The sequence below is a fragment of the Phymastichus coffea genome, unplaced genomic scaffold, assembly GCF_024137745.1.
Source record: "Phymastichus coffea isolate CEN01 unplaced genomic scaffold, Cenicafe_Pcof_1.1 PCOF00014, whole genome shotgun sequence".
Lineage (NCBI taxonomy): Eukaryota > Metazoa > Arthropoda > Insecta > Hymenoptera > Eulophidae > Phymastichus > Phymastichus coffea.
The window spans coordinates 3368236-3393228 of record NW_026706825.1 but is presented as its reverse complement, the minus strand read 5'-3'; the positions used below and the strand labels follow the sequence as shown (position 1 = coordinate 3393228).

Here is a 24993-nt window from a genome sequence, read left to right as displayed (position 1 = left end):
CTGTCGCAATTTTTTTGATTTATTTTCAGTTCTGGCATCAATTTCACTACTATCTATCAAAGAAATACAAACTTTTAGAAAACCGCCACCCCCATCAATACCAACTTTGTAAGAACAGTTAGTTACATATCTTTCTTGTTCTATAAGTTGACATAGTTCAACAACATTATTACAAAAAATAAACGGCTTATCTTCTGTTGTTTTAAGTTTGCCCTTTGTTTTAGAGAATTTGGCTTCTGCGATTGAAAAATAGTCATCAAGCCGGTGATTAAGAGAGTTCAATTTTCTTTTTAAATCATTTTCGATACATTTCCTATCTTTCAGCGCTATGCGAATCAAATTTCCTATTCCACAAATTTTATTAGTACTCAATCCATATTTTGTTTGTAACTGTAACATATCTTCCGCAGATATTATTTTACGATTGTCTTTGGGAAACAGTTCTATTCTAAGAGGCTTTCCGTGCTTTTGGGATAAGGAAATAACATTACCTGCTGATTCAATACTTCCTTGATTATGTTTTTCAGCAACATTTCCTTTTATAAGCTCACACGTTAAATGCTCTTTTGTTTTCTCAGGTAAATAACTTTGTACTATATCTTTAACATTTTTATATTTTGTTGATGACGTGCAATTGTGTTGTACTCCTTTATGTAATGTAGATATGCACTTGGCACATTTTTTCGATAGATTTTGACCTTTCTTTTTCAATTCAGATTTACGTTTCACAACAAATCCCAAATCAGTTCGCGCAAAGTCACATAGAGTACAATTACAAATCATATCACTATTTGTTCTTGTAACTTTTTTAGGAAATGTAAAGTTAGAATAATCAGGCAAGTTAAATTTGTTATCACTTCTGGCTAATTCATAAACCTTCACACGACACGATGTACAAATTGATGTAGGTAGACGAACGTCTGTATCACTGTAATTTGAAACTTTATCTAGTTTTTTCTTCATTTCAGATCCAATATTTTTCATGCCTTTCTTTTTTTCTTTACAACCTACACAAACTTTTTTTCTATTCTCTTCGTGAGAAGCTGCATGATTAAGTTGCGACATTATCACTGAGAATTTTCAAAACTTGTAGCAACACGAAAGAAAGGTGTAGACTGATAACAGCTAACTGACGCGAAAACGGTCGAAACTATAGTCAACTTCCCCCACTTTCTACATACTTCAACATATTTTCCGCGGCATACGTTATATTTGAAAACTCGCGCGACCTTTGATATTGTTTACATCATAATAGCATGAGTACCAGCAACCAATTGACTATTGAACGAGGTTGATTCTTCCTATTTCATAATACACACACGTACACATATATGATATTGCATAAATACGTATATGTTTACACGATTATGCTTATAACTGTGTTTGAATTAAAAAATGCATTGAAAAATTATGTCATAATTGAAAAAAAAAAATAATTTTCAGTATATATGTATATATTTGTAATAAATATAATATAGTTTAAAAGATGAGCAATTTTAATTTAATTTTTTTCTAGTTTAACATTTCCAAAATGATTATAATGCCAAAAGAGTAAAAAAAAATTTCCAATGTGAATAAAACGAAAAGTTGAGGTTCTACGATTTCGGGGTTGGTTTTTCCTAGTTCTATAAACCTCCTGCAATAGATATTCATAAAAATTTCCGGGGTGGTATTCAAAAAAATTAAAATATTTTAAAACCCACCGTGCCCTGCTCACTCATCTTTGCTTGTGAGAGATTTTTTGACCAAAAACAACACCACAATCATGCCTCAGCCATCATATTCACAGGATTTGGCCCCATGTGACTTTTTCTTGTTCTCAAAACTAAAGAGACCTATGAAAGGACGGAGATTTGCAACGATTGAAGAGATAAAGACTGCATCGCTGGAAGAGCTCAAGGCTATACCGAAAAGTGCTTATGAGAAGTGCTTTGAGGATTGGAAAAACCGTTGGCATAAGTGTATTGTATCTGAGGGGGATTACTTTGAAGAGGACAACATAAATATTGATAAATAAATAAATATTTTTTCTTAAAAATACAAAGTCACCTTACTTTTTGAACACACCTCGTATACGTATACATCGCATAATAAATGGATGGTAATTTCATTTTTAATGTATGCGACTATTGTAATTTAATGTGAATTGATTCACTATGATTGATTCTTCTACATTGGTCTCTCTACGTAGTCTACTCAATGCTATCAATGAGCGAGCTACTACTAATGGCCTGCACCTTGCTTAATTGTAGGAAAATCTTATTTTTGTATTAAGTACTTTTCGTCTAGAAATTGTTTGTGTGTATCTGAGCAACCCCTTATTTAGGGTCCTTGGTCTAATTTTTCTTCCACACAGAAGGCATATTATTCACTTAGTCGAAGTTTACAAGAACGAGCCACTTCAAGAGACTGTAACTCAATGGATTTTGGAAAATTCTCGTTTTAGTTTTAGGGGTTTTCGTCAGGAAATTCACTCACCTATCCTACAAACTTAACTCCGCTACTTTATTAAAGTGCTATCGGGAAATCATGATCGTGTTGATAAAAATTGTTCGTTAGAATACAATTGAAAAACGTTTTTGAAACAATCATCAGAATTCATTAACTTACATTAGATTACATTAAATACAATTAAACATGATTTTCAAACATAATACATTAAAACCGATAAAAAAATGTTTGATTAAATGCTATTAGAAAAATATTGTAGAAATTACCATTGGAATTCATAGAATACGATTATATTAAATGCCATTCATTATGACTCTTTTAAAACTGTTTCATACAATACTATTGGAAAAAATCCCCTTATAAAAAAGTGATGTGAATCCAAACTATTCGTGATCTGATTGGCTCAGTGATAGTCACGTGGTGTTCATGGATGTGTAGTGTATTATGACTGTGTGCTAACTGCTAAGACGAGTTGCTATTTGTGTTGGTAAGTAAAATTTATTTTTCAATCGTTATGTGATAAAAATATAATAATGATATTATTATTTTACAAAATTATATTTAAAATTTTAAAAAACGTAAAGTCGTTAATTATATGAATATTAATTTTAGAGTTGAAAATAAGAATTAAAAAGAGGCTAACGGATTCTACAGATGTCGCTCTGTTTTTAGAATAAGGAATAGGATGTTTTTAGAATAAGGATAGGGCGTAGGGAGGGCCTGAGGAGAGGGAATTATTGTCGTGCTATCAATCACGTTCTTTTCGGCTTTAGACTTCGACATGACCAGACCTCCCAAGGCTCTCCTGACTGCAAACCGTGATCCATCGACATCTCTTCATTTGTTTAATACAAATGCATATTTCAGTATTTATATTTAAAGGTAATGTAATCTAATTACTTATAGGATATATATTTCTATTTATTGAAGTTCTTCAAAATATATTTTTGAAAATTGTTTATTGTAAAAATTTTGAGGTTAATAGTGAATGTTGACGTAGCACGTGTTATATTATATTTTTATGTTTAAATTGACCATTAGTGATTTCAATAAATTTTTAAGGTAACTTTAATACGTTAATCAAAACCAAATGTTTTTTTGAGAAATTTAATGATTTTACAAATGAATCTCTACAATTTTTATTTATACATTTGTAGTAATATGTACGAGTAAAAATATACCTTTTGAGTTCATTTATTCAAACTAATAATTTTAGATAGCAGAAGCGCAAAATCAACTGAATAATGCAGAGGGTCAACAAGCAGCACAAAACCTAGATCGGCAAATAGTAGGTCCGCCAAATCAAGTTGTACCTGCTGCCGCTGATGGGCAAGTACAAGGTGTGCCAAATGAAGATGATGAGTTAATGGAACAAGATTGCAGATTATCAGACAATGCAATCTATGATCATTTTGTAGACAAAGATAATACTGTGTAAGAATATTATTATTCGTTCTTATCACATTTTATCCCATCTGTTTCTTTTATTATAACTTATTAATTTATTTGATTTGGCTTTTTTATAGTGAAATAACAGCCTACATTGACCAGATAAACGCTCCCAAGATTGTAGGACTAAAGAAAAATTTGAAACTGTTTAAATTTGTATTGACCAACAGCAGCAAAAAAGTTGCAGTCTGTGTTTGGAATGAACCAATGGTTTCACTTTATTATCCAAAGGTCCAAGCTGATAGAGTAAGTATAAATTATATGATTAGTTTTTTTTATTTGAACGTTTTAAAAATCTCTTAGTAATTTATACATATATAATGTACATATTATTTACTTGAACAGGTGTTACGTCTAACTGAATGTCAAGCCAGATCAGTTAAACCCAATTATTTCAGGGAGAACGATGGATTTGTTCCTCATGAACTCACAATTTTGGAAAGTACTAACGTCGAATTTCTGGGCATGCGTAGACTCTCCAATGAACAAAATGAACACAGATCAATGAACGTTACGTTCGATGACATTAAAAATTACGAGACTGGTGATACTGGTAAGCATTTAATTTTTTACTATTATATAACTTAGAATATATAATCAAACAATGTTATGTAAGCTCATTAAATTTTAAAATTTCTTTCAGTTATTTTAAATGGATTTATCAAGCAAACTTTCCGGGTCATACGAAGTCGCTGGAATAACATGAGCTATGGAAGTGGCTCAATATGTGATGCTACGACTAAAGTAAATGTAAACATAACAAATTTTACTGAAGCTCCACCAACCTACGTTCGTGGGGCTAATGGTACGATTACTGGGGAGTTACGTGTTGATGGTATGACTTTTTTCATGTAGCACTAAATGCTTTCAATATGTAATTAACATATTATTAAATTATAAATATATATTATGATACTATACAGGTGCGTTAACAGTCACCACGTGCAGTAACATTAAGGACATTGTTCTGAATACTGACGTTGAGCCAATGACTGTTGAAGAATTGGAAGCTGTTATACAATTTCCGAAGCGTACAGCTAATTAAAGGTAGCATTGTTACGATCGTGCATATTCCATTTTACATCATTTTTTTATTGACTTTATTCGTTTTCACGAAAATGGTATATGAGTATTTATTAAAAATTTTCAATATCTTCTTAAAGAAATTTGTTCGTTCACTATAATATTATACAATAATTTTAACTTGACATTTCGTTATTCATGATTGAAATTTTTCTACTTTATTAATTAGATAGGTAACTTGTATGATTATCTTATTAATCAGAAAAAACATATCTCAATAAGTTTTTCAAGTAAATTTTGGTTAATTTTTAATATCTCCTAATTCAGTGAGAAAAAAGTACAAACGACTTAACTTTAAAGAGTATTAAAACATAACTTTGAGATGAATATTAACCCATTAACGTCCAAAATGTCAAAATTTCTTGCACGTTTTCAAAGTGATTTTTTCCTATGTAATTGGCGTTGAAAAAATTCTTGAACCACATATTCTGATGTAAAATTGCATGCTCTTTCAGAATCCGTTGCCAGAATCATGATAAAACTCACAGGAAAAGAGGTATGCTCGATTGAAACATAAAAAACACCTAAATTTTCGAAAAAAAAAATTTTTAGGATTTTTTTTCGAAGTGTTACGGTGAAGATATCACCTTGCGACCGTGATCAAAGGTGATCATGGGATTTGAAGTTTAACAGGGAATTTTTTTGTTTACCTTGAACCATCGCTTCTTTACAAAATGGCGGAAAAAACGAATTTTTATTTTTTCAACTTTATCAATTTTTTTCTCGAAATCTATGGACTTTAGAAAAAAATTCATAAAAACAAAAATGTCTTAGAATCGCTCGAGGAACATTCTCAAATTTTTTTAGAATTTTTTGAGACAATTTTTGATTTTCCGGGAAACTTGGGAAATGGAATTTTCAAAAATGTCTCCAAAAATTCTGAAAAAATTTTAGGATGTTTCTCGAGTGATTCTAAGACATTTTTGTTCTTATGAATTTTTTTCTAAAGTCCATAGATTTCGAGAAAAAAATTGATAAAGTTGAAAAAATAAAAATTCGTTTTTTCCGCCATTTTGTAAAGAAGCGATGGTTCAAGGTAAACAAAAAAATTCCCTGTTAAACTTCAAATCCCATGATCACCTTTGATCACGGTCGCAAGGTGATATCTTCACCGTAACACTTCGAAAAAAAATCCTAAAAATTTTTTTTTTCGAAAATTTAGGTGTTTTTTATGTTTCAATCGAGCATACCTCTTTTCCTGTGAGTTTTATCATGATTCTGGCAACGGATTCTGAAAGAGCATGCAATTTTACATCAGAATATGTGGTTCAAGAATTTTTTCAACGCCAATTACATAGGAAAAAATCACTTTGAAAATGTGCAAGAAATTTGGACATTTTGGACGTTAATGGGTTAAGAAATAAATAGAACTAAAGTAAGTACGTATTTAGTTTGAAAAACTGTTATTTTAAGAAAAAAAAGTATTACGTGTGTTCATAAATGTTAGAACTTAAGTTATATGATTTTAGGAAGTGTTTGAGACTAGAACCTTAAATAATTTACAAATAAATAAATCTAATAACAAGAGTTTGTTATACACTATTTAAAAAAACTTTGTAAATGTAAACTAACTTTTTTATGAATGATTATAAATTTACTGTAAAGATCTTAAGCTGATAATTACGTAGATACAGAGTATTTAATAGACTTGACAAGTGAGGGTTATATCTTTGTGATATTAGTTATAGAAGTAATATAACTTGGTAGTATTTAATGATCATATTAGTATAATTTTGAGGAAATAGCTTTATATGATTCTAATTACCATGACTGAGTAATTCATGTATTACATATCATGAAAAATAAACTAAATGTTGTCAAGTATTTTCTTGCGGAAATGTATTCCATAAAATAATGAATAATATATTTTTATGAGATAGCCTTAAAAAATGAAGTTATTCAAAAATGTTTCTCTTATAATAATAAGTGATTGTGATGTGTATTAAATTACCATAATATTGTCTGTCAAAAAAATTCTAATGTATTTTCAATAGTCTAATTTTTTCAAGATATTAATTGATATTGTAATACTCAACAATAGGAACTGTGTAAACTGTGTATCTCTTCATTCTTACTAAAATGTATTTGTAGACATTTTTTTAATAAAAAATACTATATCCCTGCCCATTATTTATTTCATTACAATGATTAAAAGTGCGGACAATCGAAGGCTGTTGTACATTTCAAATGATAAAGAACACGTATACTCATTTATAACTTTTCAAACACTGATGACTAACACTTGAACAAGTTGTAGTAATAGATGACGGTTTGATTTAATATGTGCTTGAGTTTCTTACATTGATCATTCATATTCAGGCATACGTATTGGTTTATCGGCGTCCCAGTTAGAGACCCACTGCCATCTAACAAAAGTAAATAAAGTTGATCATTCATTACGGATTCACATGTTTGATACCACGTAATAATTAAAAAATTAGAATGATAATTATTATACTGATTACCTCTTCATTAAAATTAGATCATTCTTTATAAAAAAAGAGTAAGAAATACGATCAAGTCAAGTTGATTATCAAAAAAAGTATTAACTGCACTTTTATTACTGTAAGTATTTAGAAAATACACTCAAAAATAGTTTATAACCTTAAACATAATTATAATAAGCACTTATTGCGTTACTTAGGAAATTGTTTTATATGAATTAGAAATTTGAGTAACGTTATATTATTACAGAAATAGTGATAAGCGATTTGTGTACTTAATTATTTTAATATTATTAAAATATAATATTTACATGGATGTCTCTTTGTATTTCTTTGAATTGAGTTATGTTCTTTTTAATAAAAGTAGCGTAGAATAGAATATGCAAATTCAACAATGTACTATATTGATTATATGTCTAATATATAATCTGTAGGAAGTATATGTATGTAATTAAAATGTTTCTTTGGAATATATAAACATAACATCAAAAATGTCAATACAATTAATAGTTACACCTATTATATGATCTAAATTACTATTATACAAAAATCTATTATACAACATTTTATTCTTCAATTATTACCAACGTTGACTACAGAATTTTTTGACAATTTTTTCAGGGCTCGAGATACTTAAACCAGGAGCTGAAACCATAAATTTTATAAACGTACTGCACCACTTGAATATTTAAAGGAGTTAAGGCATTTTGTTGCATCATCAAATGTGACGGCACTTTTTTAAAAATTATCTTTTAAATCTATGTTCCATTCAAGCTGTAATATAAACGTATTTTGGAATTTTCATAACCAAGTCTTGAACGTATCTTATAGAACGTACATATAATTTAATGTATATCGGCTTTATGTTATATTACACACTTTTATTTAGTTATTAATACTAAACTTGAAGATTTTCAATTGTATTTAAATATTTAATTATCAATAATATTTAAGTTTTCAATAAATATTGTCGTGTCGATAAATATTATTTAATAAAATAATCAATTTTTTTGCAGGTGGTTCAACGAGCATCACTTTATGGTTTTACAAATTATTTTTCATTAAAAATTAACATAATTTATGAAATTTTCTTTTATTTATTGCACGAGTTTCGATTTTACAAATATATTAATATAGTTAAAAGTAGGTAAAAGGTTATTGTGCTTTAATAAAAACAAACTGATAACAGTTTCTTGACAAATTATTATTTGATGTTCCTGCCTTTCCCATGTTTTCAGATTTAACTATTTGAATTTTATCTTTTATTATTTTGAATTAAACTCATTGCATTATATTAGCTCCCAATTACCATAAGAATTAAACTATTAAGGACGTTCACCAGAAAATCACTTATACCTAGATTTCTTTCAAACTTTGAAAATAAGTACTGTTTGTGAAGCTCTATCCAACGGTAAAATAAAAAATGTAGGTAACCGGCCTAACAATCTATAAATTTAGCTTCAAAGTTCACACATTTAACACGTGAGGTATAGGCCAAACCCTGTTTTTCAAAAGGTTTTATTCAACTGTATATACAATACTACCTAGATTTTCGACAAAAACTAACAAACTTTTGTAGAGATAATAAGGAATCAAATGCGATGTTAAAAAAGGGGGGTATCCGCACTATTTTTTATGCTAAACGGACTTGAAATTGATAATATGATCAATCTTTCAGTCAGCTTACGGAGCTAAGTATGGCGACTTGGCAACACCGCATCAGCTGGCATCAACTGCATGTTTGAATTGTCCCCCAACTAGCACACTACAATTTTTTTTCCACGTAAAAGTATTGGAGAAATAATTGAATTGACTCACTCAAATAAATTTTTTATATGCACAAATTCAAGAAGGTTGAAAAATAAAAACTAATAAATAATTATGATCGTAATAAATTTATGTTATTTATTGCAACGGTAGTCGATTCAATTAATCGAACCGTTCGCGATTCTGATTTTCGCGCGTTAGTTCTAAGTATTGAGAGAGAGAGGGGGCGCGCGATCTTTTAAATTAGCAGTTACGCTTCAGCTGTATTCGAACGAGCATCGCCGATTTTTATTTACACAGTTTTTCTCGCCGAGTGATAGTTTTCCTGGGACAATTTCGTGCGTGAGTGTAATAGCGATATTATAGCAAGTACGAGGATTCGGAAGCAGTTTGCAGCTGATAAGCAGAGTGAGGCAGCGCAGCCAATTGTTCAAAGGACAGGGGCAGTTGATATTTTGCTGACATCAACAGTTACGGCTGATCACCGTAATTGCACCGCAGGGTAGGTGCACCTCCCTTAATTATCGCGTGACAAAATACATTTAGTATTTTGTTCAACCGTGTTAGCGTTGATATTTTTTGTATTTGCGCCGAGCGTTAGATCGCGCCAATTTTCGTATCTTCTCTCTCTCTCTTCCTCACCGAAAGTTATTTAATTGTAAATCCTATTCGCATGCGTCAGTCTTTCGGCCCGACAAAGACTGTAGAGATTTTTATTAATAAAATCTAATAAACTTATTCGCCGATTTCGTCATATGATTTTTCCTAGTAGTTTAAACAATTGAAAAAGGCTTAGGTTTTAATCCGATCATAGCTAGGGGATTAAGTGGATTAGGAGCAAAGTCGATTACACTTAAAACTTATCGTGTGTCACAAGGCACGTGACTTAAGGTGAGTTCAACTCTGCTTGATCGAAGACATCTAAGTTAAGGCAGCTGACGTTAAGGTGAATACACGTATTAACATACGTGTTAACGGAGCGGCGGTTTGCTCTGCATCGTGGGAGTTTGCTCTTAAATAAATTTCTCATTTTGCAGCTCCCCCCCCCCCCGTTATATTATTCAAACATTGAAAATAAAATTTTTAAACTTTGATTTTTTACCTATCTAATAATAGACTAACATTAAATATTATCATATGATAAATATATATTTATTTATTTTGTTTAGTCTTCAAAAACTCAACTACTTTATCTAATACCTTCGTATCTTTGGTTATTTTTATTTTACCATCAATTTTTTCGCTGAACATACTAGTAATTCCTTGTGCTCCTTCTTTTTTGTAAACGTCTTGTATCTGTTGATATGTAATGCTGTGCTTAGCTAATTTTTTCAAAAATGTTTGAGATATAACGTTATTCAGCTCAGTCAAATATGTTAATTTCACGTTAATCTGATTTTGCTCAAGTATTCCTTGACAGCAATTTATATAAGATTTTTTCGTATCAATAAGAAGTTGTCTACATTTTAAAATATCAACAAGTTTGTTTAAAACCCTGACATCACCAAGTGCATTGTGAAAATCCTGCAAATCTTTAGTATCTAAAAATTTTATTGCCAAACATTCTAAGTTAAACTGCTTATAACCTTTTCTATCTTTCAGTTTCTTTTCGAACACTGTTAATGTGTCAGAAAATCCAGCAATTCTATCGAACTCTCGAAGCATGTTCTGAGTCATTACTTGTCGAATGAAAATTTGCGTATCAAATGTGGCATTGTGAACTACTAGTAAACATTTTTTAGATGCTGATAATGATTCCAAAAATTGTTTAAAGGCGACTAGAGTTTCTTGAAGTGTCAATTTTTCAACTGGATCTCCACGGAGACAGAGCATCCCGCCCGTGTTACACAAGCCAGTCGCTTTCGTAGCATGTCATGAAATATCTTTTGTAGGGCCAACGTAAGAATCGAATTCAAACTTTCCACATTTTGCCGCAATTTGAACTATGTCTGCATCTTTATCAAGCCCAGTTGTTTTCAAGTCGAAGAATACAAGTTTCACTTTTCTATCAACCACGCATTCTCGTTCAACAGGCATCTCGATTTGCGAATTGAAACCACAGTTGCTTTGGTATGTGATACCTTCTGTCTTTTCTTGATTTTGCCTCAATGCTTCTCTATTTTGTTTCAATTGAATTTTACGTAACTTTTTAGCATGAGACGAATTCGCAAGCTTTCTTTTCAATCGTTTACGATCCGCGCCTTCAGCATACAGGGCACTGAAACACTGTTCTTCAAAACCCAATCTAGTGCGAAAATTCAGAATGGCTTTTTCGCCATCATTCCATGTGCATACACTATCTCCGACTCGAACATCACAAGTTGCAGTCGTACTCAAGCATTGATTTTTATGAGCCTTATGGGCAACGACATTGTTAAAGCTTTTGTTTGTTTGACTTGAAGCGGCAACAGAAAATTTAGCAGCATTTGCTGCATATTTATTGAGCAATTGTACTAGTTTCTCATACAATTCATTGTTTGTTAGTGTTAGTGTGTGTTTATCTTTATATTTACACCAGAATCCACAGTTTTCGTGGCGTCCATAGAAATGGTCTGGTAATCTTTTCAGTTCCTTACGTAATCTTTCACAATCGCCTTTATTTTGGGCTACAGCGTATGCAAAGCATTTTTTAATATGCGCTATGACTCCTTTTTTATTCATTTCTTTATGCAATGAACGCATATTATAGAGTTCACTGCTGAAATTTTTCAATAAATGGTTTTTGTCAGCTAGTTTATGAAAAGTGATCACAGGATTATCTCTGCGTACAGCTGCAATCATTGAGCTATCCTCATCGCCAACTATGAATCGTACTTGCAATTTACTTTCAATCAAAATTTCGCTATGATTTATTAATTGTACGCCAGCATTTGCTTCCATAGCCTTCGCGCTTCCTTGGAAATTTTTGCGACAGTCGTGATCGCTTTTATCGTGTCCCATATCACATTTTTTACATTTACGATTCCTAGTAGTATAATCCAAAATTTTTCCGCTCAAAAATCCAATTACAGTACTATAACCGTTCAGGCTATCATAGCTTCAACCATTCCCGCGCTTACTCCAAGCCATGTCAAAAGACACTATTATATTTATTATTTCTTCTAGAGCTGCGTCAAAAATTGCATTAGTTTTTTCATTGGAATAACTGGATTGAAGGGTAGCGAGGTGTGGATAAATATCATTAACTATATTTTTGGGCCCGAAAAAGTAATAAATTACATAAAAAAAGCCAAGAATTGAATAAATTCGTATAAATATATATGCGTGAAGTTTGTATAATTTTATTCATTCAAATTTACAGCGATTTGAAAAAAATTAAAAATACCACTTATGTCAAACATTCTTTTACATTGAAATAATCATTTTCATAAGATAATTTATCATAATTTATCAAGTGTCACATATTACAAGAATGACGTTGGCTAAACACGCAAAGTCCTTAAAAAAAAATCATCTTTACTACGACTTGATCCAGAAAAAGAGTAAAAAATATATACATCACTAGCAAGAAAAATGTATACATTCAAACACAAAAGAATTTTGAAATGAAAAAAAAAATTAATAACATTATGTATAATCAACCTAATAATATAAATGTGTAAAAAAATTGATCCAGAAATAGTCATCAAGACTCAACAATGTAAAAAAAATATAGATAACAAATAGATAAATTAGAATGAAGTTGTTCGTTGACCAATACTGTAGAAGTTGTACAATACTGTGAAATCTCAATCATTGTAATAATTACTCGTACAATACAATTGACTACTCAAATGTGTATGACAGCAAGAAAGCTTACAATTCTTTGGATAACTTTTCATTATTCTCTATAACTAACTCCCTTTCTTCCATTGCTGCTCGCTTACAGCTTGCTTTCGCTTCTTTCTCTATCAGATCCCCAATCAACCTTTCATACTTTTTGTATAGTGTATTTGAAATTGGTGGAACATTTGCACAAACAAGAATTTTATCTAAAGCTGTCTTTCCAGCACCAGAATAAACAGCACCGGTAATAATAATAATGTACATTATACATTTTTACTGAATATAGACTAAGTGATAATGTGATGTGAGTACTCTTTTAGCACAGTAGCAAATTATTTTGAAAGAGAAATTTAAAAAATAGCACTTACCAAGGACTAATGCAGCATTTATTTCAGAAACCTGTTTGTCTAACATTTTGCCTGTATTGACTTTAGTGTATCTTTTACAAACACTACAACAAACAGTTAGTACTGAATGACATCCAATCAAATGTTCTTTCGCTGTATCGGTCATATTCAAAACATTTTCGCACTTGTGACACTTTAGATTATTTCCCAGTTCGTGTAAATTAACTATGCGTAAACCTTCGCAAACTTTATTGGCTTTCTGTTCTGTCAGTGATTGTCGAGGTGATTCTTGAATCAACTGTTTCCTTGCATTTAATCTGGCTTGCACGGCTTTCTTCAGGCGATCTAATGCTTTTTTTTTTGCAAAAGTGCCATTTTTATTACGATGAATGGGCATTTTGTTTATTCACATTTCTCACGTGTGCAGTCAAACAATCATACACATATAACCTCTATTCCGACACGCTTTCTACGGCCGAACTGAATAGGCGATCCGCGGTGTTGCCACTTTGAGTAAATCGACGCAAGCGACGTATTTTTTTACTTCTGCGCATTAAAATAAGTAAAATGATGCTCAACTCATTTCATCCAAATCCCGCGAAATATACTTGTTACCCGTGGAGAATCGGTTGAGCACATCTACAAGCTAGTGAACGTCCTTAATGATAACACAGGTTTACAAAATAAAAAAAGTTGATACCTATTTGACCAGACCATATAACTTTTATGTATTTCGATGCGCTGAACACGAATCCGAGGTCCGTTGATCTCCATCACGTCAGGTTCAAGGTCTTTTGAAGGTCAAATGTATTTAATACAACGGAATTTAAAATTTGACTACGGATTCGGAAAGAGCGGGACATTTTACGTTCAAATACATATTGTTGGTTTTTTCCAACATGACCTTTGAAGGACATCTAGAGCTCAAACAAATAATAAATAGACTTTATTTGCTTTTTATCCATATGAACTTGTTTTTGAGACATCCGATGGGCTTCTATTGTATACTGTCATGTATCTTTGTATTCTAAATACAAACCTGAAATCCATTTGACCTCATCCAGTTAGGATCAAGGTCATTTCAAGGTTAATTCGTTAATTTTGCACAAAAAAACAAATATAACCATAGTCTTTGAACCCTGGTTGCCTTAACTCTCGAGCCCTGCAACTCTCTATGACCTTCGACCTCCGCATCCCAATTTCCTAAAACCCCGAGAACTTGACCTTAAAACGCCTTGAACCAATCCCTCATACCCCCGATTCCATAACCACCGAGCACTTAATCCTAAGACCCGATTCCCCATACTCCAATGTTCTTAACTCCCCAGCACTTAACTCTGAGACATCTTACACCCAATTCCTAATACTACATGTTCCTTAATAACCGAGTCCTATAAACTATAAGCGTGCACCAGCGGCTCCGTCCGACGGTCCTTTTCAGGATAGTTGGATATCCGGTGCAACAGCGGCTCCGTCCGACGGTCCTTTTCAGGATAGTTGGATATCCGGTGCAGCAGTGGTTCCGTCCAACGGTCCTTTTCAGGATAGTTGGATATCCGGTGCAGCAGTGGTTCCGTTCAACGGTCCTTTTCAGGATAGTTGGATATCCGGTGCAGCAGTGGTTCCGTCCAACGGTCCTTTTCAGGATAGTTGGATATCCGGTGCAGCAATGGTTCCGTCCAACGGTCCTTTTCAGGATAGTTGGATATCCGGTGCAGCAATGGTTCCGTCCAACGGTCCTTTCCAGGATAGTTGGATATCCGGTGATAATGATTGCTATTTTTGTATAAACACCAAATTTGGATTTAATTCAAGAAACATTCGATCTGTGCCTTACACAACTACTTTGTCTGTCACAATGCCAGTCTTAGAAAGCGATACCAGTCATGATGAAGATGAAGCAATGGAAATCAATATAAGTGATGAAAACATTACAGAATCTTTGGGGAACACGGACCAAGAAAATGACAAAGAAGATAAAGAAGAAGATGACGCAGAACATAATGAAATGAATGACCGAGAATGTTACGAAGAAGATGACGAAGAAACTGATTGTGATGTTTGTACAACGGGTAACGAGATAACCCCTTCAAAGTTCAATCAGAGTGAACTCAACGATTTGGTAAGAGATTTAGCGCTATCTAAAGCGCAATCGGAACTATTGGCATCACGGCTGAAAGAAAAAGGTTGTTTACACAAAAAAACAAAAGTAACATACTACAGAGATGAGCCTTTTCGAAAATATTTTGTTCAAGGTGGTTCTTTGGTATATTGTAGTGAAATAGACGAGTTGTTTAGAACATTTGGAGTTGAACATGATTCTAAAGAATGGCGGTTATTTATTGATTCTTCTAAGAGAAGCCTTAAAGCTGTATTACTAAACAATGGGAATAAACTAGCTTCTGTTCCATTGGCTCACTCTACGACAATGGATGAAAATTACGTGAATATGGAATATTTACTTGATAAAATTAATTACGAGTTGTATAAATGGAAAATCTGCACGGATTTAAAAGTTGTCACAATCATTTTGGGACAACAATCTGGTTTTACGACATACCCATGTTTTCTATGTGAATGGGATAGCAGAGCTCGTGAAAAGCATTATGATGTGAAGGAGTAGCCAGCAAGGGATAGTTTTGTGTAGGGAACAAAAATCTCAAATACAATAAATTGGTTGATCCTGATAAAATAATACTGCCTCCTCTTCATATAAAATTAGGCTTGATTAAACAGCTGGTAAAAGCTTTAAAGAAAAGAGATAGTAAAGCTTTTCAATATCTCTTCTTGAAATTCCCAAAGTTATCCGAAGCAAAACTCAAAGAGGGAATTTTTGATGGACCTCAAATAAGAGAACTCATAAAAGATCTCGAATTCCCGAATAGAATGTCAGAAGATGAACGAAAAGCTTGGCAGAGCTTTATTGACGTTTGTACGAAATTTTTAGGTAACAACAGAGATCAAAATTATAAAGAAATAGTCAACGACTTGGTCGTAAACTACAAAGCTGTTCAATGTCTCATGAGTCCGAAGCTCCACTTTTTAGATTCTCATTTGGACAAATTTCCAGAAAATCTAGGAGATTATAGTGAAGAGCAAGGTGAAAGATTTCATTAAGACATTAAAGAGATGGAAAGGCGCTATCAAGGATTTTGGGATGTCAATATGATGTCAGATTACTGTTGGAACCTTAAGAGGGATACTTCAGTTAAGCACAAGAGAAAAGCACTGAAAAGAACATTCGATGAAAGATGTAGACCTAACAAGAAAGCACGTTTACATTGAAGAGTGGTGGCTTAACAGAGTAAGAGACATAAACCTCGATGTTAAGAAGTACCCTCCATGAGATTATAATAAAAAATGATTGTTTCACCATGACATTGAAATACTTAATATAAATTTCAGAGATTTCCTGATTTTCATACCTTTAACTGACTTTAGAAAGTTAGAAGATCTTAAATTTCGATTGGATTTCAATTCGATTTCGAGAATATCAAGGTCGGGGCGTGTAGAATTTGCTATGCCATGTTTGGGATTTTTTATGCGGTGGTAAAAAGCAAGCGAATCCTCCTATCTAGAACCCTGTTCTCCACTTTACTATTCGGAGAATCCCGGTAGCATTTGAAATACCCATAGCACGTAAGCATCTGCGTAAGGTAGAAGTTCACTTCTCCGAAGCTCCTCTCCATCCACGCCCTAATGTCAGGAATTGAGCTTCTCGTCCATACGCCTTTACCATCTCTCGAGCACCGTTCTCGCCATACCTCTATTGTTCTATCACTCTCCTCCTTGGCTACTTCTACTTTATTTTCGTTTAACCTTCTGTCATAGATCCTCTTGCGCTCCCTAGCAAGAAGATCTACGGGGATTACACCATCGACAACCAGAATAGCTTCCCTCGAGACCGTTCAGTATGCGCTAGATGTCCTCAAGGCCCCTCGCCTCTGTACGCTCAAAAGCCTTTCGCGATATAGATCGAAGTTCATCACATCAGGGGTTCATGAAATTAGGATGTGAAGGTCGGGGTTGTAGAGTTGCAGGTTACCGGGCTCGGGGCTGAGAAAATTAAGATATGGAGATCGGAGGTTGAGAGTCCAGGGTTATAGTCAGGCAGAGATGCAGGGCTCGAGGGTTAAGGGGGTATCCCTATATAGATCGATCAAAAAATCGATTTTTTTTTTATTACATAAATCGAAAGTAGAACATTTCAAAAGTATGCTGTTAAAATTTTAGCGCAAAATTTGAATCCGTTTAGCCGCTATAGGCATATTCGCTAACGTTCTTTAGCGGGTGGTGCGCGCGGCGCAGGTAGGCAGGACACAATAGCTCCCCGCTGAGCTGGGATACTTCGATAATGAAAAGAGCAGATGTTCTGTGATTTGTGAGTGTGTTTGTGTGTACCCTAACAAGACTTTACGAGCCAATAGTATAGTAGGATAGACAGTGTACAGTACAGCTATAAACTCGTTTTGGAGCATCGGTTCGCTACAGTTGGTTCAGTTTTACTGTAACTGTTGTGCAGTTTGCATCGCTCTCTCTCTCAACATTCATCATGACATCGTATCCGAAAGGCGAACATGAAAGCAACTATCGTGCAAGCCGTAGAAAGAGATCTTACCATGGTAATCAGCACATGAGTGAAGACGGCGAAGTGAAAGGGGCCAGTGCTAGTGCACGAAAATTAGCAGCAGCAACTGCTGATGACGTGCCAGTCAATCTATCTCACCGATATCGAATAATTGAATTTGTGACTATTTTCTCGGTACTTTCCGAGATGCCGTGCTGTAAAACTTGTAAAGGAGCAGTGAAGTTTGAAGAGACTGGCTTCCGTGGTTTCGGATGGAAACTTTCCGTTTCTTGTAAATGTGGCACGAGTACTATACCTTCTGGCCCCCACATAAACAATGGCTTCGAAGTAAAACGGCGTATAGTGTTTGTGATGAGACTTTTAGGTATTGGTTTGCAAGGAATAAATATGTTTTCTAATTTGATGGATTTTGGTGAAGGACTCAGTAATACAGCATATGACAGTATATTGGAGCACATTCATCAAGCGACAAAACTTTATTTCAAAATAACAAGTCAAAAAACTGTCGAAGAAGAGAAGAAACTGAACGAGCAATCAGAAAAGCCATTACTTGAAATGAAAGTATCTGGCGATGGATCATGGAAGAAACGAGGCTTCTCTTCAAAAATCGGCGTGACTACGCTGATATTATATGAATGTGGAAAAATTGTCGACTTAGTTGTGAAAAGTACGTAATGCAAATCATGTCTAGGATGCCCTTACAAGGAAAACACTCAAGAATATGTCAACTGGTACGAAAATCATGCTGACGAATGTGCTGCAAATCATGAAGGCTCTGCAGGAAAGATGGAGGTCGACGCCGTTTTAGAAATGTTTGAGCATTCGGTTGATGAATACGGCATACGATACACCGTCTACATCGGCGATGGCGACTCGAAAACTTTTACTGCAATTTTGAAAAAGAATCCTTACGGAGATGAATTTCCGGTGGTGAAGTGTGAGTGCATTGGCCACGTTCAGAAGCGAATGGGAACGCGTCTTCGGAATTTGAAAAAAAAAGAGAAATTGGGAGGTAGAGGCAAACTTACTGATGCTCTTATAAAAAAGTTAAGTACTTATTACGGACTCGCCATCAGAAGAAACGTCAACTCAATACAACATATGAAAGAAGCAATATTAGCTACATACTACCATATGTGCTCGACTGACGAAAAACCACAGCATCAGTACTGCCCTCCGGGAATCGATAGCTGGTGTGAGTGGCAACAATCGCAGGTAGTCGCAGCCGGCGTTTTTGAGCATCCACCGGCTCTCCATGAAGATTTACAAAAGCATTTATTGCCCATTTATGAAGATTTATCGAGAGAAGATCTACTGCAAAGGTGCTTGGGTGGGCGGACATACCCAAAATGCGAATGAAAGTTTTAATGCTCTTGTATGGCGCTTGGCTCCTAAGCATCTGCACTGTGGTTCAAAAACCGTTGAAATTGCAGCTTGGATTGCTGCTGGATTATTTAATGACGGTTATAAATCAATCCTGCAAACAATGAACATCCTCGAGTTCACTATTGGAGCGCCTACTTACAACTACGCCCAAAAGATGGATGAAAACCGAATAAAGCGTCAAGAGCTGAAGAGTTCGAGTGCCACAAAGGAAGGTAGATTGGCTAAAAAAGCAAGAGCTGCTCCTGAAAAAGATGAAGAAGATGACCTCCTTTATGGCCCAGGCATTGCTGATTAAGAAAAAAATTAAAAAGTAATGGTGAGTCAATCAAAAATGCGATTTTCGGCTACCGCGAACTTTAAACGCGTTTTACTTGAAAAGGAAATTTCTTGACTGTCCGTGTTTGGGGGCATAATTTCTCGGCAAGTTTTTAACTTATTAAAAAAAAATAGCATTTTGAAGATAATTTAAAAATCTAGTCGATGAACCTACTTGTTTTTGAAATAAAAATTTATTTAACCACTATTTTGCAATAATAATAAAAAAAAATGTTACAATTTTTTTTCAAAAGTGCACCATTTTGCTATGGAATTTTTTTATACTTTAAATTTAGGTTAGTCGACGAGATTTAGACCTTATAATAACAAAAAAATTCTTCTTTTATGTTTCAGAGAGATACGACGACGACAAGTGTGCACACAAAATTGGGGAAAAAAAAAAGTTGTATAGTTCAACATTTTTTTTTACAACTTTTATAAACAAAATAATGTAAAAAAAATATTTAATGCATCTTCAATGTTTAAGCAATAAACTATAAAATTTTCAACTAAAAATCTTGTATAGTTTAAGAAAAAAAAAATCGCAAAGTTTTAGTTCATTTTTGCCCATCTATATAGGGATACCCCCTTAAAGCAACCAGGGTTAAAAGACTAGGGTTATATTTGTTTTTTTTGACCAACTGCTGCACCGGATATCCAACTATCCTGAAAAGGACCGTCGGACGGAGCCGCTGGTGCACGCTTATAGTTTATAGGACTCGGTTATTAAGGAACATGTAGTATTAGGAATTGGGTGTAAGATGTCTCAGAGTTAAGTGCTGGGGAGTTAAGAACATTGGAGTATGGGGAATCGGGTCTTAGGATTAAGTGCTCGGTGGTTATGGAATTGGGGGTATGAGGGATTGGTTCAAGGCGTTTTAAGGTCAAGTTCTCGGGGTTTTAGGAAATTAGGATGCGGAGGTCGAAGGTCATAGAGAGTTGCAGGGCTCGAGGGTTAAGGCAACCAGGGTTCAAAGACTATGGTTATATTTGTTTTTTTGTGCAAAATTAACGAATTAACCTTGAAATGACCTTGATCCTAACTGGATGAGGTCAAATGGATTCCAGGTTTGTATTTAGAATACAAAGATACATGGCAGTATACAATAGAAGCCCATCGGATGTCTCAAAAACAAGTTCATATGGATAAAAAGCAAATAAGGTCTATTTATTATTTGTTTGAGCTCTAGATGTCCTTCAAAGGTCATGTTGGAAAAAACCAACAATATGTATTTGAACGTAAAATGTCCCGCTCTTTCCGAATCCGTAGTCAAATTTTGAATTCCGTTGTATTCAATACATTTGAGCTTTGAAAGACCTTGAACCTGACGTGATGGAGATCAACGGACCTCGGATTCATGTTCAGCGCATCGAAATACATAAAAGTTATATGGTCTGGTCAAATAGGCATCAACTTTTTTTATTTTGTAAACCTGTGTAATTGAACCAATACAAGGAAAGAAAAACGAAATTGAAAAACTAATTATACAGAAAAACCAACCATTACGAAATTATACAATTTTACGAAACACTGAAACAACAAAGAAAAAAACGAAATTGGAAAACTAATTACACTGCAAACCCAACCATTACGAAATTATACAATTTTACGAAACACTGAAACAACAAAAAAAAACCGAATTGAAAAACTAATTACACTGAAAAACGAACCATTACGAAATTATTAAAATTATTATAAATTATATCACAAAAATAAACAATTTTACAAAATACTGAAACAACAAAGAAAAATCTAATATCAAAAATCAAATAAATAGACATAAATCTTTACACAATTTATGTTTATTTGAACAATTTATATATTTATTTATTACTTTACGTAGTTATAAAAAAAAATTTTTTTGTAGAGGTAGCATCTTATGGTTATGTTATAGAATTTCAGAAACGTGGTTTACCACACATGCATTTATTGATAACTTTAAAAAGCGGTTATAAAATATCTACACCTGCAATGGTTAATAAATTTATATCAGCTGAGCTTCCAAATAAAGATACTGATCCTATTTTATATGACATAGTTGTGAAAAATATGATACACGGGCCTTGCGGTGACTGGTGTATGGTAAATAACAAATGCTCAAAAAAATTTCCGAAAGAATTCCAAAATGAAACTATTATGGATAAAACTAAATATATTTATAAAGGACACGATGCAGCAACAGTAACTATTGGGAATGAAAATGTATCTACAAATATTATTAACCACGATGAAGTTAGCAGTTTCATAGAAACTCGATATGTCGGACCTGTTGAAAAATGTTATCGAATTTTTAGCAAACCATTGCAAAATAAAAGTCATGCTATTGAACGACTACCAATTCATTTATCACATCAGCAATACGTAGTAATTTCAAGTAACGCAGAAAACATTGTAGACAATCTGCATCATGCGAGTAGTAAGTTACTTGATTATTTCAAATTAAATATTGAAAATAGCACTGCACGTCAGTATTTATATAGTGACATTCCGTCATTTTTTACTTATAAAAAAGAAAAAATTAATGGTACTATGGTAACGAAGTGGGCAATACGCAAAAAACATTTTGATTGCATCGGACGAATGTTTTCTGTGAGTCCTACACAACCAGAGCTATTTCACTTACGATTATTATTATTGCATGTAAGAGGACCTACAAGCTTTGATTCCTTAAAAACAGTAAATGGTATAATTCAACCTTCCTTTACAGCAGCTTGCCTAGAATTAGGATTAATAGAAGACGATGAAGAATGGGCTAAAGCGATGGAGGAAGCAACAATATGGATGATGCCACGTAGACTTCGACAATTGTTTGTTCGAATTTTAATACATTGTCAACCTATACACCCTGAAGAATTATGGGATAAGTTCAACGATGCATTGTCGGAAGATTTTTCGCGAATGCACGACGTTATTAGAAGTCATCAAATGGCATATGCTGAAATTAATAATTTATTGAATTATGAAGGTAAGAGTTTGGCTGACTACCCTACTATGGATCAAACAGTAGTTAGTCATTTATTATTAGAAAACAATAATGAATCATTACAATCAAATTATAGAAAAATTGGAGAACGTCAATATCAGCTATTGAATGAACAACAAAAAGAAATTGTCGACGTTGTTTTGAACTTAGCAAATGAGACTAATAATCATGATAATAATTGTATATACGAGGTGTGTTCAAAAAGTAAGGTGACTTTATATTTTTAAGAAAAAATATTTACTTATTTATCAATATTTATGTTGTCCCCTTCAAAGTAATCCCCCTCAGATACAATACACTTATGCCAACGGTTTTTCCAATCCTCAAAGCACTTCTCATAAGCACTATTCGGTATAGCCTTGAGCTCTTCCAGCGATGCAGTCTTTATCTCTTCAATCGTTGCAAATCTCCGTGCTTTCATAGGTCTCTTTAGTTTTGGGAACAAAAAAAAGTCACATGGGGCCAAATCCGGTGAATATGATGGCTGAGGCATGATTGTGGTGTTGTTTTTGGCCAAAAAATCTCTCACATGCAAAGATGAGTGAGCAGGGGCATTATCGTGATGCAAAAGCCATGAATTGTTTTTCCACAATTCTGGGCGTTTTCTTCGTATTGCTTTTCGCAAACGGCGCATAACTTCAAGATAATACTGTTTATTGACCGTACGTCCATATGGTAAGAACTCCTGATGCACCACGCCATGGTAATCGAAGAAAACAGTGAGCAAAACTTTGACATTTGATCGAACTTGGCGTGCTTTTTTCGGTCTTGGCTCATCTGGGCTCTTCCATTGGGACGATTGGACTTTGGTTTCGATATCATAACCATATACCCATGATTCGTCACCAGTTATGACCCTTTTGAGTAAATCTGGGTCGTCATTGACGTCATTCAACAATTCTTGAGCGATGCTCATGCGCCGGTTCTTTTGGTCAAAATTTAGCAATTTCGGAACAAACTTCGCTGACACAAGTCTCATGCCCAAAACGTTAGAAAAAATTTCATGTGTAGTGATTCGACGATTTTCCAGAACAATTTTCTTCACTGCTTGAACGTTTTCATCAGTTGTTGACGTGCTTGGGCGTCCAGAGCGAGGCTCGTCATTGGCATCTTCCCGGCCATCTTGGAAAAGTTTGTACCACTTGTAAACATTTTTTTTACTCAGAACAGTTTCAGCGTATGCCACCGTCAACATTTCAAGTGTTTCGGAGTACTTTATTTTATTTTTTACACAAAATTTGATGCAAATCCTTTGATCCATATTTTTTGATAGCAAGAAATCGCCGAGCACGCAAAACACTTATAACCTTTACGCCTCTCACAACCAAACAAAAAATGCTATACACTTGAAACTTGGTACAGATGTTCGGGAAGAGTGTACCAACATAACAAAACAAACAAATCGATAATCGAAAGTACGTTGCCCGTGAAATTTGAAAAGTCAACTTACTTTTTGAACACACCTCGTACATCGATGGTCCAGCAGGATCAGGAAAAACTTTCGTTTACACAACTATTTATAATTTACTGTGCTCAAAAAAAGTCAAAGTATCTTCAATGGCCTTCACTGGAATTGCAGCAATATTACTTCCACAAGGAAAAACAGTACATAAAACATTTGGTCTTCCTGTTCCTATGTACAGTGACTCGTCAAGTATAACAGCGCAATCTAAGGATGGCCTTCTACTAAAAGAAACAAAAGTTTTTATTTGGGACGAAGCGCCTATGGCTCCAAGATATGCATTAGAAATAGTGAATAGAACGTTACAACAATTTATGAACAATAATTTACCATTTGGTGGTAAAGTTATGGTTTTAGGGGGCGATTTTAGGCAACTTTTACCAATTAAAATCAATGAAAGTCGTACTGAAACCTAGAACCTTTCTATTGAATACAGTGAATTATGGAAACATTTCACTAAATACAATCTTACCATTAATATGAGAGTATTACCTAATGAAGTTGATTTCGTAAAATTTTTATTATTAGTTGGTGATGGAACTCTGAACAATCAATGTGACAATTTAAATTTACCCGAGCATTGTAACTTAAATCAAAATGATGATGTCCGCAGAGTGTTTCAAAGGTTAATTACAGAAAAGAAATTTGATGTTATGAGTAAATGTGCTATATTATCAGCCCGAAATGTGGATATTGATGAATTAAATAAATTAGTTACCGATTTACTAGATAGAGCAACAGAACGTATATATACTGCAATTGACAGTACCGATAATTGTGATAATGGTGATTTCCAAGAAATAATCTTACCGGAATATTTGAATACGTTACATCCTTCCAGTTTACCTTCATATGAGCTACGATTGAGAAAAAATTGTATTGTTTGCTGATTAGAAATATAAGTATACACGAAGGCTTATGCAATGGTACACGTCTACGAGTATTAGATTTT

General features: G+C 33.7%; 3 protein-coding genes across 9 annotated transcripts in view; 1 reads left to right on the top strand and 2 right to left on the bottom strand.

Moving 5' to 3' along the window:
- The window catches only part of LOC131674343 (ephrin type-B receptor 1-B), an 819189-nt gene that overhangs the window by 742239 nt on the left and 51957 nt on the right, over window positions 1-24993 (bottom strand). The gene's annotated exons all lie outside the window — the stretch shown is intronic.
- On the bottom strand, window positions 11067-12134 carry LOC131673999 (uncharacterized). The gene has a single exon (XM_058952426.1). It carries the CDS (start codon window positions 12132-12134, stop codon window positions 11067-11069), a length of 1068 nt encoding a protein of 355 aa, XP_058808409.1.
- LOC131673993 (uncharacterized) lies at window positions 21568-24457 on the top strand. Its single transcript, XM_058952414.1, has 2 exons — window positions 21568-22759; window positions 24123-24457. Exons 1-2 carry the CDS (start codon window positions 21568-21570, stop codon window positions 24455-24457), a joined length of 1527 nt encoding a protein of 508 aa, XP_058808397.1.